At 49.8% G+C, this 18,275-nt stretch overlaps 3 protein-coding genes across 6 annotated transcripts; 2 read left to right on the top strand and 1 right to left on the bottom strand.

The window, feature by feature from the left end:
• Nucleotides 1-11: 11 nt before the first annotated feature.
• LOC117857237 (U4/U6 small nuclear ribonucleoprotein Prp31 homolog) lies at nt 12-6,478 on the top strand. 4 transcript variants are annotated; one of them, XR_004640741.2, is made up of 10 exons: nt 12-159; nt 1,698-1,785; nt 1,903-1,965; nt 2,076-2,213; nt 2,559-3,451; nt 4,468-4,538; nt 4,650-4,752; nt 5,414-5,489; nt 5,811-6,016; nt 6,120-6,478. XR_004640741.2 is itself a non-coding variant. In XM_034739761.2 (10 exons), the coding sequence occupies exons 3-10, from the start codon at nt 1,783-1,785 to the stop codon at nt 5,919-5,921; spliced, it is 1,458 nt and encodes a 485-aa protein (XP_034595652.1). In that variant the 5' UTR covers nt 44-159; nt 252-631; nt 1,698-1,782; the 3' UTR covers nt 5,922-6,099. The 4 variants fall into 4 exon arrangements, 3 of the variants coding, with proteins under 3 accessions (XP_034595651.1, XP_034595652.1, XP_034595653.1); XM_034739761.2 differs by lacking the exon at nt 6,120-6,478 and adding an exon at nt 252-631 and having other exon boundaries at nt 44-159; nt 5,811-6,099; XM_034739760.2 differs by lacking the exon at nt 6,120-6,478 and having other exon boundaries at nt 5,811-6,099.
• A 2,286-nt stretch (nt 6,479-8,764) lies between these two features.
• On the top strand, nt 8,765-9,974 carry LOC117857236 (uncharacterized). The gene has a single exon (XM_034739759.2). The coding sequence runs from the start codon at nt 8,786-8,788 to the stop codon at nt 9,269-9,271; it is 486 nt and encodes a 161-aa protein (XP_034595650.1). The 5' UTR covers nt 8,765-8,785; the 3' UTR covers nt 9,272-9,974.
• Nucleotides 9,975-10,590: 616 nt separating this feature from the next.
• On the bottom strand, nt 10,591-17,087 carry LOC117856608 (uncharacterized). Its single transcript, XM_072294058.1, has 9 exons — nt 16,246-17,087; nt 15,552-16,125; nt 15,061-15,160; nt 14,911-14,984; nt 14,504-14,739; nt 14,242-14,328; nt 13,359-13,458; nt 13,062-13,232; nt 10,591-12,904 (listed from the first exon to the last, which is right to left on the bottom strand). The coding sequence occupies exons 1-9, from the start codon at nt 17,085-17,087 to the stop codon at nt 12,632-12,634; spliced, it is 2,457 nt and encodes an 818-aa protein (XP_072150159.1). The 3' UTR covers nt 10,591-12,631.
• Nucleotides 17,088-18,275: the final 1,188 nt, after the last annotated feature.

Here is an 18,275-nt window from a genome sequence, read left to right as displayed (position 1 = left end):
CTCCGCAGGCCCCGCCGCCCACTCCGCCTCCGCCAGGCCCCTCCCCCGCCACGAGCCCCGCCCCCGCCGCCCTCCGCCCCGCCGCTCCGCCCCGCCTCACCAGCGACGGGATCTCGCCGGAGCCGGCGTCGACGCACTGCCACATCTCCTCCCGCCAACGTGAGTATCCCTCCAATCTCCAATCTCTCCATTCTCGATCTGCACGTTTGTATGCTGCTAGATTTCGTGCATCTGAACACATATTCTGTTAGGTTCTTCTCAACGGCAAGTTCAATCTCAGTAGATACAATTGGATTTGATTCTCAAGGTCTCTGTGCAAGCGGGCCAATTTTCCCCCAGATACCCCTCCGCGCCTCCCTCCGCGGACGCCGCATCCTTCCGCCGCCTCCCTCCTGCAGACGCCGCCACCCGCGCCTCCTTCTGCGGCCGCCGCCTCCACAGACCGCGTCCCTGCCCTCCGCCAGCTCCTGTCTATCCCCGCCCGTCCGCCGTCGTCCCTCTGCCCAGATCCCGGCCGCCGGCTCCCATCCATCCCCACAGGCGGCCGCGACTGTCCATCGCCAACGCCACAAGAGGAGTAGGAGGACGCGTCTGATCGCCCCACTGTTTTCACATCTCTCCTCGCTTCAAGGTCATGTGGTGTGGCCCTCTAATTGTGATTCATTCATACTTGCGTTCTTTTGGCAGCCACCGAGGATACCACTCGTCCACAGAGTCTACTATGATGAGATTATTGTTTACTACGATACTATGCTAAATCAGAGTATGGATACTAAAGAATACGTACACAAACAAGAATCGGGAACCTAGTTTTGTTTTGAATTTTGGTTTATCACAAATGTCAATTTGATTTCTCAATTTGTATGCTCGTGATTTGGTGATATATGGCCATATTCTGAAGATGTTGTGTGATTTATTTTTGCATTGTACATGTAGATGAAGTAGCTGCGGCATGCCAAACTCATCAGATCATCCCATTGGAATGAATCAACCAAACCTAGTAACCAGAGATAGTACACATACCATGAACGTGTACGTCATATACATTGTTGATCATCTACAGAAATGTAATGTTCCATGACAGTCCTTGTGCCTGCCCTTGTCAGATATAGCCTAGTTGCACTTGTACCCATCACCGATGTTTCGGACTGGACCGATCTATCCTTTGGTTAATTTATTATCTTTATATTTATATGCATTTGGTAGTATTGTAATATAATTTCTATTTAGCAAACACAAAATATATTAGAATTATTGGCTCCTTGTATTCAGAACAAACATGAGCTATGCTCAGCCTCAGGGGCGTTCAGGTCATTTTAACACTCACCCAGCTTATATTCGGACATCAGATTCTCCAGACAGCAGCTTATGAGATAAACTTGCTACCCAGATAAGCGAGGTCCAGAGAAGCGGAAACAAACAGGGCCATGTTTAGTCTGCTTCTGGATGTCCTCAGTTTTAGGTTTGCCATAATTAGGGCTAGCCTTTTGCCCTCAACTTTATTAAAAGCAGAAGCAGAGGGTTTTGATAAGCTTTAGTTTGAAGTTTGGATTAAATTGCTGTATATATTAGAATTCACCTGCGATTATTGTTTGTTCTAGCCTTAGCCCATGTTCATAATACAGTACTCTCTACTTTAGTAGCATTGTACCTCACTACAATACCTGACACTCCTTCACCTGCTATTTACAAATTAGGTTGAGCTGCTCTGATTCAATCAATAAAGAAGGGCGAAAGGCTAGGTGAGCTCTTGCTGCTGCTAGAAATACTTACACCAGGATCATGGTGAGTTCATTTGATCTCCTGTTGAGCATCTTCTGTAATATTCATGCCTTTTTAATTCCAAACTTCTATATTATTGTCATTAATTTTATTTATCTCATATATGGTGCCACTTCACAGGCAAGCCTTGCCGATTCTTTTCTAGCGGATCTTGATGAACTGTCAGACAATGAAGGCTATCCTGTAAGTTGATTTCTATTTTTCTCGAATACAAATTGATTTGTATTTGATGTAACTGAATTTTCAATTGTGTATTTTGGAGGTTTTGCTGACCTATTGTAAAAATCTTTCAGGAAGCAGACAATGCTGAGGCAGCTGGTATGGAGGAGGATGGTGATGATGATATGCCTGACCTTGAGTCTCTTAATTATGATGATCTAGATAGTGTCTCAAAGTTGCAGAAGACACAACGCTATAATGACATAATGCAAGTATGTAAGCAAAGTCACCCCCAGTTTCTCGAGCATGCCTCTCTTTTATGTATACCTTGCTTGTGATTTATTTGCATGCAAACATAAATACTGCATTAGTTTGATTGGATGAAAAATGGACGATATATTTGGCTGCACAATGTAACACCAGAGCATACTTGTTTAACATGTATCATGTCCAAGCATTTATGTGTGTGTCTGGAGTATTAATAAATAGCTTTGGTTAATGGTGCAATGGTTTGTCCAAAAAAATATAATATGATCCCACAATGTCTGAGTACGTATGTGGTAGGAATATTATTATCCCACTGTGTGACATTAGACATCTTCATTTTTTATCTGTAGAAAGTTGAAGTTGCACTTCAGAAAGGCACTGACTTCTCCAATCAAGGTTCCATCCTGGAGGAGGATCCAGAGTACCAGCTAATTGTTGATTGCAATGCTTTGTCCGTAGATATTGAGAATGAAATCATCATAATCCATAATTTCATACGTGACAAGTATAGGTTGAAGTTTCCTGAACTGGAGTCCCTCGTTCATCATCCGATTGATTATGCCCGTGTTGTCAAAAAGATTGGAAATGAGATGGACTTAACACTTGTAGATCTGGAAGGGCTTTTACCTTCTGCAATTATAATGGTTGTCTCAGTGACAGCATCAACAACAAGTGGGAAGCCTCTTTCCGAGGAGAATTTGGAAAAAACTGTTGAAGCATGTGACAGAGCCCTTACCCTCGATACTGCAAAGAAGAAAGTGCTTGATTTTGTAGAGAGCAGAATGGGTTACATTGCACCAAACCTTTCTGCTATTGTTGGTAGTGCTGTTGCCTCGAAACTGATGGGTACTGCTGGTGGTCTGGGAGCGCTTGCAAAAATGCCTGCCTGTAATGTTCAGTTACTTGGTGCAAAGAGGAAAAATCTTGCTGGATTTTCTACTGCCACATCTCAGTTTCGTGTTGGCTATCTTGAACAAACTGAAGTATTTCAGAGCACACCTCCAGCTCTGAGGACTAGGGCGTGCAGGCTTATTGCTGGAAAGTCAACTCTAGCGGCAAGGATTGATTCAATTAGAGGTGATCCAACTGGAAAAGCTGGGCGGAACTTGTTAGAAGAAATTCGTAAGAAGATCGAGAAGTGGCAAGAACCGCCTCCTGCAAAGCTTCCAAAGCCCCTTCCTGTTCCTGACTCTGAGCCTAAAAAGAAGAGAGGAGGTCGTCGGCTTCGAAAAATGAAAGAAAGGTAAACTGTTCTAAGCTTCCATGTGGAAATAGCGTGCATACCTTTTAATATAATTAATTGTTTCTTTCTCATATGTGAAACTTGTTAAGAGTATATTAGGCAACTCTGGATATGGTTAGTTTAGGATTGACTGTAATCCCAGGATAACCTTCCTTATCTCTAGGAGAGGCTACTTGCCCTCCAAGCCATGTACTCCTATATAATCAGCCCAAGGGGCTCAAGCAATATAACCCACGCATTATACACAAGTAGATCGGGTTGCGTCGCCCTACCGTTCTCGTCGCTTCATCCTCGACACTCCTGAGGACAAGGTTGTCGTTGCGCCCTTCAGGCTACAGTGGCAACGCTCGTGGTCAAGCCATCATTGCCGGTGTTGTTGCCCTTCCAGGCGGTGGCGCCACCTATGCTGTTGGTCCTCGTCACGCTGGCTCTCGATCCGCGTCCGCGCCTATTGCCGCACGCTCACGGACACTGCCGCCGATGTTGCTGAAGGAAGATGCATTTGCGATCTTTAGCTGCACCATCTACCATTGCAGTCGGCTCATCGTCCTGCTGAACCTGTTGGCAAGAAGCTGCTGATTTTGTGTATTCGGGCGCCTTCGCTGACGCTTCGGACCCGTGCCCTTCTCCACGGCTTCGACCACGTCCACCTCAACCTCGGCTACTTTGGCACTAAGGGGCTACCATCTGCTTGACAAGCCTCTTCGGCTCCCAATCCAGCCACAACATCTGCGACGCATCGACGGTTGTGACTGCGGGGGGATGTCCTCTCTTTGGCTTATTCTCCAGTCTCATCATCTGCGGGCTCCCGTTGTGACTATGGGGGGATGTTAGAGTATATTAGGCAACTCCGGATATGGTTAGTTTAGGATTGACTGTAATCCCAGGATAACCTTCCTTATCTCTAGGAGAGGCTACTTGCCCTCCAAGCCATGTACTCCTATATAATCAGCCCAAGGGGCTCAAGCAATACAACCCACGCATTATACACAATCTTACAAAACTTAATTGTGCAGATATGCGCAAACTGATATGATGAAGCTTGCCAACCGGATGCAATTTGGGATTCCAGAGGAGAGCTCATTAGGTTAGTTAGCATTTACACAATGGTATTTCTGTCACTGTATTGTATAGTCTCAGCATTTCTTACACTGGAGCACCGCTACCTGTTTGACATCCCATTTTGCTGTTATAACAGGTGATGGCTTGGGGGAAGGTTATGGCATGCTCGGACAGGCAGGAAGTGGCAAGCTGCGTGTTTCAGCTGCACAAAACAAGCTTGCTGCTAAAGTGGCGAAAAAGTATGTTACCTTTCTTCTTATGATATTTTGCATCTATTTTTTATTTTCTCAATTTATAGTATTGTATTGTAGCAATAAACGTGTCACTTCTCTACAACACCTACATGAGATGGTATCTAATGCTAAAACACTGGATTTTCTGATTTTCTGTTAAAAGCCCATATGGAGAAAATTTACAAAAAACACTGGATTTTGGTATCCTCCATTGTAAGATATGAAGGTGTGTGAGGGGCCTCCCTACTGTATTTTCCTAAAAAATGGTATAAAGGCACACAATAAGAAGTATAGCTTTTGTAGATTTCTACTTGGTATGGTTTTCTTTCTGATTCACAAGGCTTTCTTGATGCTTGAATGCATTGCCCCATCCTATCCTCATTGTCAAGTGGCTCTTTACACAAATCCTAGGAAGTTGGAAACTGCATGCATCCTGTGTAACAAGCACCATTCCATTAGGGACTACTACTCCTGTTTGAACTGACAAGGTGTATTTTGTTTCGTTAGGAAAAGCCTTTGGCCAACAATTATTCTATTAGTACATAATTTTGTATCTACATGTGTTACGTTACTGCACAATATCTGCTTGTATCTGAAATGTTTTACTTCTTTCACAATATCCTGTACTGCAAACTCAATTTTATTGTATATTGCCTTCTGATATCAGATTCAAGGAGAAGAGCTATGGTAGCAGCGGTGCAACTTCAGGATTGACATCTAGTTTGGCATTTACACCAGTTCAGGTGAGATCTTGTTTCTTGAGTTGTGTTCTGGGTCTGTTTGACTCATATGTTTTGGGGCAATGAAACGATTTTCATGTTCCATCTTCGCTACCTGCTGGATAGCTCCTATGTTCAGATCCTTGTCTCTAACGGACCCATAGTTACAATGATTGTGTTAGAGCACCTTGTACTGATGTTTACTGCTAGGCGCACACTAGGATCTTATGCATTTAACATCTTCCAGATTTGGGAGCTCACTTTTTTAAAAAAGAAACTTTGAAGATTAAGCACATAAAATCCCTGCCATCATTCCCCGTCTGATTTTAATTTTCCCTTGTACAGGGAATAGAGTTGTCAAATCCACAGGCCCAAGGGAACCCGCTTGGAGGTGGAACTCAAAGTACCTACTTTTCTGAGACTGGCACATTTTCGAAGATCAGAAGGACCCAGTAGAAGCTGATTTCCCCCTTGCAACCATCGTATCTCATTTGCACTGCACTTGTTGAAATCCTTGGGATGCGTTGTTGAACAATCCAAAAATCCAGCATGTAATGTTCCCAGTCTTGTTTTCCAATTGAAGCAAATTCCAGAGATTTTGGGATAGCAATACACAGTTCTTACTGATGCTTCAGACGCCTTTTCAATACACAGTTCTACCCGTCGCAAGATGAGTTGGAGATATCCGATGTCGTACATTCCAAATTGTAAGTCAGGCGGGGTGGAGGGCGGCGGGGGCGGGGCTCGCCGGCGGTGGGGGAGGGGCCTGGTGGAGGCGGGAGTTGAACCGGAGATAAGCGCAGCTGTTTGGCTGGGCTGTTGTTGTTTGGGCCGCAGCCAAACGGCTCAGCAACAGCTGCAGCCTGTCTGAAAATCTCAAGCGAACAGGCGTGACAGGAGATGATTGCGGCCATTAATTCCAAAGGTTATTCATCTTCCTTTCTACGTAGTGCATCCTCGATCATGTGCCCTATAAAAACAAACCCAACCAATACAAACTATTGTGTTTTCTATGAAGATGTGTACAAATCATGTGCAGCATGCGATGACATAACATGCCCCTTGTTGTTGCAGTGGTGCTTAGGGTGTTTTTGGTTGGGCTTTTGGGAGCTGCTTTTGCTTCTCAAAAGCCAACAAAAGGGCTACCCAACTCATAGGTGCTTTGAGCAAAAGTAGCTTCCTCCTCAGTACAAAATCTACAGCCACTCGGCCCAGCTTCCTCCAGCTGTGGAACGAGTTCGTTTTCTTTTCCTCGGTCTTCCCTGACACGGCGCCCGAACCCCTCCTCCTTTCCCGGGTGGCGGCGGGCTAGCGGCGGCAACACCCCTCCTTCTCTCCCAGCCTTTGGCGGCAGCCCTCCTCCTCCTCTAGCACCGACGTGGAAGCGAGACGCGGAGAGGGCGGGGCCAAAGGGGTAGAAGTGGAGGTGGAGCGGACGGCGAGGTCATAGGACACACGGCAGGAGAAAGCCCGCGCGGAGGCATGGAGAGGGGAAGGTGGCGGCGGGGAGCCGGGCGGAGCGGCGGAGGCGAGGTTCGCGGCGGGGGAGCGGAGGTGGGTGGAAGTGCAGCCGGAGTCCAGGACGAAGCAGCAACCGTCAGGGAGGAGGGCCGGGGCCTCCGCGCCGCACGCGAGGAGGTGGTTGTCCGCCGGGGCGTACCATGCGGCGGCGACGATGGCGGCGGAGCAAAGGATGCTGAGGAGGAGCACGACGATGCGGCGAGGGGTTGGTGGGGGAGCCATGGTGGCGGGGACGGGAAGGTGGTGGATTTGGGCTGGCGACGAGTTTGGGTCGGCTGCAGAGGCGGGCGGAGGCGGTCGTCAGGAGTTGGGCATGGCGAGGGAGAGCGGCGGCTGAGTGGCGGCGGAGCTGCGAGTCGTCAACGAGAGGAAGCCGTGGGTAGCAGGAGTGGCGGCGGAGCTGCTGAGCTGCTGGTCGCCGGTTATGGCAGCTGGAAGAAAAGGGGCTAGGTTCGCTCGTCAGTGAGAGAGGGAAAGGGTTGAGTGGGGTGGACTACGAATGACACGTGGAGTCCACTTGTAAGTGTTTTCCAAAAGCCAGAGCTGTTCCACCAAACGTCTTTCCCACAACCCACAGCCACTTTTCCAAAAACCGACAGCTCGTAACTACTTTTCCAAAAACCACAGCTCAACCAAACACACTCTTGTTCTACCTTTGCACTGCTAAGAGAAACAATTGTGAGGACCGATCCACATCAGATGTGACATTTGCTCCACCTGATTGTGGCCTGATTGTTGGGTGGAAATCTCAAGGAAGCACGTTGCACGGGCTGGTTAGTTGGTGGGCCCAGCCCAGCCCAGGTTGGCTTGATGTTTGTTGTCGTGTAGGCCGGAGACCGCCACGAGGTTACCCGGCCGACGTAGCGCCCTCCGTCGATGACTGCAGGCGTCAGCTGTCTCTCTTAGCTACTGCTCATCTTCAATAATCTCCGTCAGGCTCGATCCATCTCTCCTCCCCTCCCGGCCGTCGTCGCATCGCATGCAACCACACCTGCCGCTGCTGCGTTGCTTGACGGCCTCCTCCGCCGCCGCCCTCGCGCTCTCAGTGTTGGTGCGCAAGCACAAGCTAGGATTATTATTCTCCACGGCCATGGACGACGGCGTTTCTTCGCAAGACAAGAAGACGTCTCCGCCGCCGGCAGATTCTGATCGACAACAGGCAGCACTACAAGGTACTTGGGCAGGCGGTGGAGCTGACCACGATCATCAGGCTCCAACTCCAGGACGGCAACTCATGGGATTCGGCAAGGACCGTCCTGCTCACCCACCGCCGTCCGCCGGCATCCTCCTCCTCTTGATCTGCTCGTGCTGATGATGATTGCTGCTACTGCGACACCAGTGGCGTAGTGATCAAATAATCTACCACTCTACTTGTTGTCTTGTCCTACTGGTAGTGCCTTTAATTTTTATCCTTCCTCTTCTTCATTAATTATTACTACGCCAGTGGCTTTATCCTCCTTCCTTTCACTTTGCTTGCGCTGTGGATTTCGTCCGTACATACGGTGGTTAAAAGCACTGCATGCAGCAAGAATGGACAGAGGAAACGCCCTCTTCATCTCTGCTCCATCACCTCGCTGGTGTGGTGTGGTGTGGCAGCAAAAGCTGTGCTGGGCATCTCTTGTATCCTCTTCTCCCTCCAAGCAGCTCCAAATGAAATCCACGCGATTCCATTCATCACACTATCCGTTTGCTTTTAACCGCCCGTTGCGAGCAAAGCGCCCAACTCCACGCTCCAAGAACAACGCCCCCCCCCCCCCCCCCCCCCCCCCCAAAAAAAAAAAAAAAAAAACCATGCGGCCATGAGACGCCTGGAGGTGGCCGAGCTCGTCCTCCTCGCCGCCGCGGCCTCCGCCTTAGCCGCCGCGCTCATCCTCTTCTGCGTCCACAACCGCCGAGAGAGCAGGAAGCGGCGGCCGCCTGCGCCGGAGCTGCCGCTCTCCCAACAAGTGCCCACCGCCGTCCCCGCGAAGACCAGCCGGAGCAGCCACCTCGTCGTCCTGCTAATGATAATGCTCTGCCCATGGCGACGCCAGCGCGCGCGCATCGAGCCGGCAGCCGCGTCGGATTCCCAGGCGGACTCTTCTCCGGCAGCCGCGGCAGCGGAGGGCGTGGCGTCGTGGACGGAGCGGTGGTTCGGACCCGCCTCGCGGGCGCTCTACACCATCGACGAGGAGGACGGCGAGGATGGCGACAGCGAGGAACAGCAAGAGGAGCAGGAGCAGGCAGAGCCGCCCGACACGCCGTTCTACACGCCGGTGGCGTCGCCGGCCCGGCCCGGCTGGTGATCGATGTGAGCTGCCACTCGGACGCATCGGCCTGCTGATGCCAGCGCCCGATCCATCTTGTGGGATTATTCCAATCAAGCACTAGCAGTCTAGCAGTGGGTTGGTTGTTCCTTAGATTACTGTTGTAGCGTGAAAATTGCTCCATTTGGAGATCGAGATAGCTTCTTTTTTTTTTTCACCACACGGCACGGTACCTAATCTAATTTTCATTAACTTAGGCTGCGAAATTTCATTTGCACCTGCAGCTGCTGCTGCTCTGTAACTCGATGGGCTTTGCTTTTCCCATGCCGTCTGTCAACTTTCATTGTAAAAGCCAAGTCCTCATCTCATTCTCATCTGGGAATGGGATGCATGACATGCCGTCTAGCGAGTCTTTACTACTTTAGACCCAGTACGTCTTTCTTGACCGGCATCCACATCCAGGGGATCAGCCGGTCAGGTCAGGTAATCTTCTCCACTTGGGATGGAGCTGTGTCTCCTGAACCATAATTGTAACAGGAAGCCCCTCCCTCAGCCTCAGGCCATGGACCAAATCCACGACCGAGTCAGGTTGCAACACCAACCACAGAAGCAGCCGCATCATTCCTTGTTCCTGGCAAAACTGGCGGCAGGCATTCTTTTTACTGCCAGTTTGGTGTGCCATGGAACGGAACAAGGCATGCATGACAACTAATCATGTGTATAATATTTGTATCTTTCCATACCTAAAAATCAAATTAATTAAGCATCAAAGCTTCATCTTTTCTAATCATTCGAGTATCTCAACTTGATTTACATCAATATAATACTACTTCATCTATATAGGGGACTAAGCAAACTATTCATCTGGTTGTCGCTCCTTTGTAAACTAAACTAAATGTGTATAGAGGACTAAGCTAGACGACTTGAGCTTATATCATTGGTATTGCACTGATACTGATAGTGATAGTGATAGCAATTACCTTATATTAACCTTACTGAAATTGCAAATTAACTACCTTGCACTTAATCAACTGCTCTGCAGTTTCAGTACCTACCTTAGGGTCGTCTCAAGGCCAATCTGTAGAGATACAAGGCGTGCCTGCGTAGCATAAATATCATGTATGTATCTTTCCAGAAGAAAAGTACCAGTAGCGTACGCAGTCACCACCAGTTAAGCATCACCTGCTCTCCAATCATTCAAGTATCTCAACTTTGTTGCACAATTCATTCTAAATGCTCCAGATGACTAAGCAAGAACATTGGACTCCACCCTTTCAGGCGATTGTTGCTCTTTTATACTTGTGTTTCTTTGTAAGCTATCTAGACGGCTTCAAATTATCAGCTGGCAGTGCAGATACTTTTCAGAAAGGGAGATCCCTTGATTCCATCATCAAAGTAATGAAATCACATTGTTTTGTGTTATCACCCGGTTTGTCACTACCTTTAGAGCAGAACCTAAACTGGAACAAAGAAGAGTTCATCGCAGCACCCAGGGCTACCAGCCAGAAACTACCACTATAGCTCCACCTAAGCCGAGAATTTTTTCCCACCGGTAAGCACTTGAGCCGAGACTTGCGACAGAACAGACAGACAAATTAATTAAAGAACTAGGAGTCCTGGACTCGGATCTCCATTCATATTCCTCGTAGGGCTCGTAGCACTTCGAATCACATCACCTGCTGATCAGCTTGGATCACCATGACATGGTCAGTAAGTGCCTGGTCTTCTTGTAAACGTTAGTTCCGAGCCGCTGCTTGAAGAGACGCAGTAGTTCCATCCTATTGTGTCTGCTGGTCATCAGCATTCCATAGCAGTGCCTGGTAATGCGAATTGGCCTTTGCTAGTGAAAAAGAGAAACTGTAAAAGAAGTTAGTCATGTGAGTAGCACACTACAGCACAACGGAGTGGTAATCTGAACCTGTAAAAGAAGTTGAACAGCTCCCTTCAGAGATTGATCAAGCATTTATGCAATAAATCCATCCATAATTGATCACTGTAGGTGGTTCAAATCCACCCGTAATTGAATCAGTTGTTGATTACTTCCTGAGGAGTGAATACTAAAAAACAATACAAATAAAATGACAGAAGACTGAAGAAGTTCCTAATTCAAATCTGGAATCAAGTAAATTCTTGTGTCCCTTGTCTTTTCACTAGAGCTCTGTGTTCTACATTTATAATTATTTTCATCAGCCTAATAAATAGTTAAAGACAGGATACAGGTGCCAAGGAGTTGATTTTGCCATATCTCCTGTGGCCTGCATTACATTTGCAATCAGCTAAAAAGCAAACAAAATATATGCTGGATGTGTAAATCCAACTCCTCATATGCTGGAATATTTTTTCTTATTCAGTTATCTAAAAAATCACATGAACAACAATGCTACGCCTATCCATTATTAACTCGAACAACATACTATAATACTGAAGCAACACGTCAGAGGCAAATTTGTGTGGTAGTACAAGGAAACGAAACAAACATGTTGACGCACGAACACAAATCTTTTTTGAAAAACTCATGAATAACTAAGTCTTACACATAGTAGTGAGCAAGAACCCGCACCATAACCGGCCGCCGTACCTCACCGGAAGCACGATGCAACCGGAGGGACCCCACCTCGACCGAAGGAGGCCGGCGGATCGGCGACGCCGCGTACATCGGAGCCGGCGAATCATTGCGCGCGTCCGGACATTGCCCGGCGAATCCTCTGGATCGGAAAAGTAAAGTAGGGTTTGATATTGGACCGGACATTGCGCTCAAACTGGGCGGGACGTGTGGCGGCCATCGGCGGCGGCGGATGGTCGGGGGAGGGGAGGAGAAGCCGGATAAGTTGCCATCAGAAGACGGAGGCCTTATTTGTAATTTTTTAGGGTTCTTTTTGAAAATAATCAGATCGCGATTAATAGTCGCGATCCAAATTAGGGGGTTTTATGTAAAATATTGGATCGCGATCGATAATCGTGATCCAAATTAGGGGGTTTTGTGTAAATATAGACGGCCGGGCCGGGAAGCGCGCGCTGCCCATCTGTCAGCCGAACGAATCCAGCGCCGGCGGCGGGAGTGAGCCCCGAGCGCCCCGCCGCCTCCGGCACTGCGCGATCCGTGGCCGAGACACCGTCTCTGCGACCCTAGATCACCATGGCCGCGGCCCTCCTCTCCGCCAGCAACCGGTGGCTGACCAGGGAGGGCGGCCACCTGCTTCCTGCGCCACAATTTCAGGGTCCAATCCACTCTAGTACAGTGCGCAACATGTCGAATCGTTCGATGGAATCATCAACTCCAACCAATCACAGATTCACAGGGATGCAATCTCCCCACAGCCTACGGAATCGCCAGGTGCAAACAAGTACACCAGATTGTGTGCACGATCTTTTGAGCTCCGGCACAGCTAGGCATCTGCATCACTTCATGCCATGGAGAAGATTACTGGCGCTGCCGTGCGCGAAGGTGGGCTGGAGCGCCATCGCACTCGCCTCGCCGCAAGAACGCCAGCCGCCGGCCGGTGGCGGCGGTGGGGCGGCAGCGCTGCTGCTCCCAGGAGACGCGGAGGGAACCGACGACGAGTGGCCAGCGACCAGCTTGTGCAGGGACACGTTGCCGGTGAGCAGGTCGGTGAAGCTGCAGAACGACTTCATCTCCAGGAACGCCAGCTCGTCGTCGGTCAGTGGCGCCGCCTGCTCCGTGTACTTGCGCCACCATGGCTCTGAACTTCCTGCTGCTGGGTTCAGGTTCAGCACAACGTATGTGTTAGCAGCACGCACAGAGTCAGAAACTGATGAATTGCTGTGAGGTTCCAGTACCTTTTGGGGGTGATGGTTGCTGCTGCAGGGCTATGGGTTTGCAGAGCAGGGTGGTGCCGGTGATCACCACCAGGTTCAGCCTCTTGATTTCCTCCCTGAACTGTGGCTCTATAGGCCTGAAGGAGAAGGATCTCTTCCATGTGTCCACTAAAGTAGCGATAGCTGGTATCACCAGCCTCTCCACTTGCACTGACGCCAACACCTGATGACCAAACCAAAACTTCAGCTGGACAATTTGATTGATCAGTGAAACAAACAGAGTTTCTCATGTGTTTCTGCCAAGTTTTAACCACAAGGCTGGCACATGACTAGTGATGGTGTTGTGCACCTGCTCGACGGCATTGACAAGGCGACGCATCATTCCCTGTTTCCGGTAAGTCGGCAGCGTGGCTGCAAAAGGCATCTCCGCCAGTTTTCTGCCATGGAACCTGAAAAGACACAAGGCAGCCATACTAATCATGTATGTATCTTTCCAGCAGAAAGAAAATTGCCTGCAAAATGCAAGAACAAACCAGGTGGCACCAGCATTTTCCTTTTAGCAGCTAGATTGCTGCTGCTGACGAAGAAAAGATATCACGACCAATTAAGCATCAGAGCACTGTTCTCTAATCATTCAGTTATATGGGTTTTGTTGCATAAATGGCTAGCTCTCATTGATTCAGCAAACATTAGAGTTTACTCTTTTCATGTGAGAGTTTTGTAGATCTCTCTCTCTCGTAAGTTAAAAGACTTCAGGATATCGTTGTCATTGCACATATGCTTGGCAATTGATACCTGTCGCATAGGCATTTATCATCCCTAATTCAGCCCTTGCACAAGTGATGCCCTGAAGCTTAGGATGAATCAGACTACTGTCTCTTTTCGAGTTCATGAGGCAGCAAAGGTTCCTAGCCCTTTTCAGTACACCACCAACCATAGTATCCAAAAAAAACGCTCAAAAAAGGGAAACCATAGCAAGAAGGCTAACTAGGCTCAAAGGTGAACAGAAAAGTGGCCCAACTGAGGCCCATCTCAAACCTTTACTTCATGGTGCAGTGCCATGTATCGATAATAGAAAACTGGATGAACAGATTTTTTAAGGGCAACTGGGTCAATAGATGGGTAACAAACAATTTAAGGATGCAACAAAATGGAGCCAATCATGCAGTTTAACAAACCTATTAGAATTTACCAAGGGGATAAAAAAAAAGAGGGAGAGTCTGAATCCAGACCTCAGCAAGGCTGCTGAAATGATTTCTCCATCCTTCTCTAGAATCATGGTGTAGAATCCTTCATAGCTTAGACGTTTAAACTCTGACCTGTTGAAGGACAAAATTCTCAGTGACACAGAAAATCCAGTTTCAATTCAATATGTAGGAGTGTATTAAGTTAAACTAAGTAGTTCTGGATATGATGCATCAAGGTTAGCACAGATTGGGTCCTATTGTAGCTGTAGTACTCAAAATTGTTGAGCCTCACTCTGAGTCAACTTACCCTAGGCTATAAACAGCCTGATGGAGCATATCAATCTTAGTTCTTCGATCTCTCACGGGGTTAAAGCACTCATTCAGCACGCCAAGCGCCACTGCAAGCTTCAGATTGCACTCAAGGACAACAGGCATGTCCTGGGAACTGACCGGTTCATCTTTCTGAATCTTCAAGAGGGCCCATGAGAAGCCATCTTCAGTCGGGTTCGTTACTCCTATCATATCTGACAGCTGGGCGGACAGCTGAAAAAGAAAATGTAAAACAGATTGCTCAACATTCGGCTCCACAAGAATAAAACTTGCTAGAATTTCAGAGGGACAAAGTCTGAATATTCTTACTATTCCCATTGGAAGCTATAACAGGTACTATAGACAGACGGAAATGCGGTAGCTGTTATAACAGCAATGGCTCACCTTCTTGCAGGTTTCGCTGCAGTACGCCCCGTTGTGGTGCCCATTGTTCAGCAACGGACGGCAGTGCTGATGATCTGCGGAGGAGTTGCCATCAGTTACTCTTCAGCGAAAAGTCAGAAATTTCAGAGGCAGCGAAGGAGAGATGCTTACACTTGCCACTGCATCGTTGGCATGTGGACAGGCCCTGATCATCGTTGGCCATGCAGAGCATGCATCGGCAGTAGTGGCACGCCCACGAGCCCTCCGGAACCTGAAATCGAACAGCAGCAGCATTAGCTAAATTGTTTTCTGAAAAGAAAGATGCAGCCAACATTATTGTTATTCAGAAAAACAAAGAAAGCAGTAGATCAATTGCTCTTAGGCCATGTTTGTTTCAGCTTCTCGGGTCAATTTTCCGGCTTCTGGCAGCCAGAAACTGGAAAGCTGAAACAAACAGTCCAGCTGTTGGCTGGCTTTCGAAAAGTTGGAAAGCTAGCTTCTGAGGAAATGAATTGAAAGCTGAAAAGCTAGCTGAGACGAGCTTTTCTTAATTTTTGGTGTACTGAGACGATAAAAATTTACTAAAAAAGCAATAGCAAAAGGTAACAAAAAGCAGCTTCCAGAAAGCCCCGGCCAAAAACCCAAAAGCAGAATCATATTACCTTGATGGCGAGGCACTCTGGATGGAACGTGGAGGGGCAGCTGTCGCAGCACAGGAGCTCCCCGCCGTCAGCGCAGACGCCGCAGGCGTCATCGCTCGAGTCCTTCTTCTCCCCTGACCTCACCTTCATCCACGGAGACACGATCCTCTCCAGGACCCCCTTCTTCTGCTTCGTCAGCAGCCTCCTCTTGGCCTGCTGCGAGCTCTTCTCCTTCTCCTGCTCCATCGCGGCTCTCAGCTTCTCCTGCCACTGGAAGGTCTTGACCCTCTCCTTCTCCCACGCCTCCTGCATGCACCGCAGCAGGGAGTTGCCGGAGATGAGCAGGAGCTTCTCCCACGGCCGCTGCCCGGGATCACGCCCGGCGTGGGCCGCGAACACCGGCAGCGGCACGGCGGCGTCGCAGCAGCTGCAGTGCACGCCCGTCCGGGTCACCGCGCCCGAGACCACCTTCTCGGCGCCGCCGTCCCCTGGGACGTAGAACACCTTCTCTCTGTCGGACAGGAAGCCGGCGTCGATCAGCCAGGTCAGCACGGTGTGCTTCTTCACCGGCGGCGCCGCCACCGCGCAGCCCCTCCTGGCGACCACGTTGCATCTGCCGCCGCTCGCCGAGGCCGCCGCCGCGCTCTGCTTCCTCTTCCTGCTGTTGCTTGGCGGCGTCGGCGAAACAGGAACTATCTGAAGATCGTTGCTTTGCGCCTCCGTGTTCGGCTGGTTGTCGCCGGCGCCAGGCGCGACCGCGACCGCGTCATTGCCAGCCGCCCTCTGCTTGCCGGCGGCCCTCTGCCTCGGTTTCTTGGACGACGCCGGCTGATTGATGTTCTTGTCCTTGGACGCGCGCTTCCGGACGCGACCATTTGCCGCGGCGGCAACCTTCCCTTGGGCACCGGCAGTCGTCGGCATGGCGAGCACTGGGGGCAGGGGTTGCACCGCACCATCTGCGTTGCCGCCCGCGGGCGGCGCCTTCTTCTTTCTAGCTGGTCCGGTGCCGGTGGCAGCGGCGGCGGTAATCTGCAGTGGCGCCAAGTTTGGCGGTTTGCGGCTGCTACCACCGGCGGCGGAACTGCTCTGGACGGCGACGGCGCCACGGGCGCCAACGCTGCTGCCACTGGCTCCCGGCGCGAACGACGGCGGCCGGATGGGTCTCGCGGATGGAGAGGGAGAGGGGAGCAGCGACTGGCCGCCCCGCGGGGACATGTACGCGTAGTTCTGGAGCCATGGCGGGCGGGTAGTACCCCAGCCAGCCAAGATCATAAGCTGTTGCAGCATCTGCGGGCCTAGTGCTCCACTGGGAGTGCGCGCCGGGAAGGCGACGGCGCCGGTGGCTGGATAGCCGCCGTAGCCAGCGATGGCGGCGCGCACCGGTGGCGAACGCAGCGCGGCGGCTTGGGAAGGCCGCGCACACACGCCGCCGGTGCTCGCGTGTCCCCCGGCGCCGCTGCCAGAGTTAAGCACGTGGAATGTGTTGCTCGCGGTCGCAGGCGTCGCAGCGGCGGCGTTCTCCGGCCTCACCGGCACCGACGACGACGACGACGGCATGCTGCCAAGTTCCCCGCTGGACGACAAACAATTTGTCAGGACGCAGGATTACATCGAAATGAACAGCTGCTTACTCAGATAAGAATCTAAAACAGGAAGAGACTAAAACGCCTGAGACGAATAATGGCTGTAAATCGTAATCCAGCATCGCACCAACACAGCAATCCATTATGAACATGATGGCATGCAGACAAGGATGAGAAAACTGAATTAATAGCTTCTGCAGTCATTTTGCAGCTGGACAAGAAGTCTGGTAGGACTCCAACTGCTTCTAAAATGAGAAGGAGCGAGAGGAGTCATTTTTTTTCTTTGGGTTCTCCATATAAAATGGCTCCAGCTGTTTTTGACCAAATTATTTGGTAGGACTTCAGCTGGAACCGTAGGAGAAGCCGAAGCTAGAGTTCTACCAAATTGACCCTAAGAAAGCGCATCAAATATATAGAAGAAAATTAACTTGGCAGCTAGTCGATAAGTAACTACGTACGTAGTAACACTACAGTATACGAGTGAAATATCCTGTCTCTCGTCAGCATTGACTCGTGAAATTAACCATTTATGGGGATACCATTTACTGTCATTTTGCAGCTCTGGCTGGACAAAAGCTCAATCAGGAAGAAGACTAATGATGGTATTAAGTGTGACGTGCACAGCCACTCGAAAAAAAAAAAGTATGACGTGCACGGTCCTTCCCGGCGACATTGAATGCAGAAATGGTTCGTACACTTGCACATGCTAGAGAACCACACTTAACGCTGCCATGGCACCTAAAGTCTTGCAATGGTGATCAAATCAGGCTAATTTGGAAATAGGTTACAATACCATAACGCTCGTTTGGATGCGGATGAAATTGCTAGATACTGATTCGGGTTTAGATGCGCATACCATTAAAATGAGAATCGGTTCATATTCATCTTCTGCTCTCCACTGCTCTTCCACTTCGCGCAAGAGGTCTATAGGCCACCATCTCCCTTTTTCACGCCGGGAGGCTCGGGGCTGACGGGATCTGCACTAGCAGAAGGAGGAGGAGGAGGGTCGCGGTGGAGGAAGGTGAAGAAGGGCCGCGACGGAGCGGCGAGGGGCTTGCACTGAAGGAGGAGAAGCGGAGAGATGTGGGGGTGTGACCTAATATGGAGGGGAGAGGAAGGCCGTGGTGGAGGAAGGCGAAGAAGGATCGCAATGGAGTAGCGT

Source organism: Setaria viridis, chromosome 5, assembly GCF_005286985.2.
Source record: "Setaria viridis chromosome 5, Setaria_viridis_v4.0, whole genome shotgun sequence".
NCBI classification, from domain to species: Eukaryota; Viridiplantae; Streptophyta; class Magnoliopsida; order Poales; family Poaceae; genus Setaria; species Setaria viridis.
Note: the sequence above shows the minus strand (reverse complement) of the source record. Positions and strands in the feature narration are given on the sequence as shown.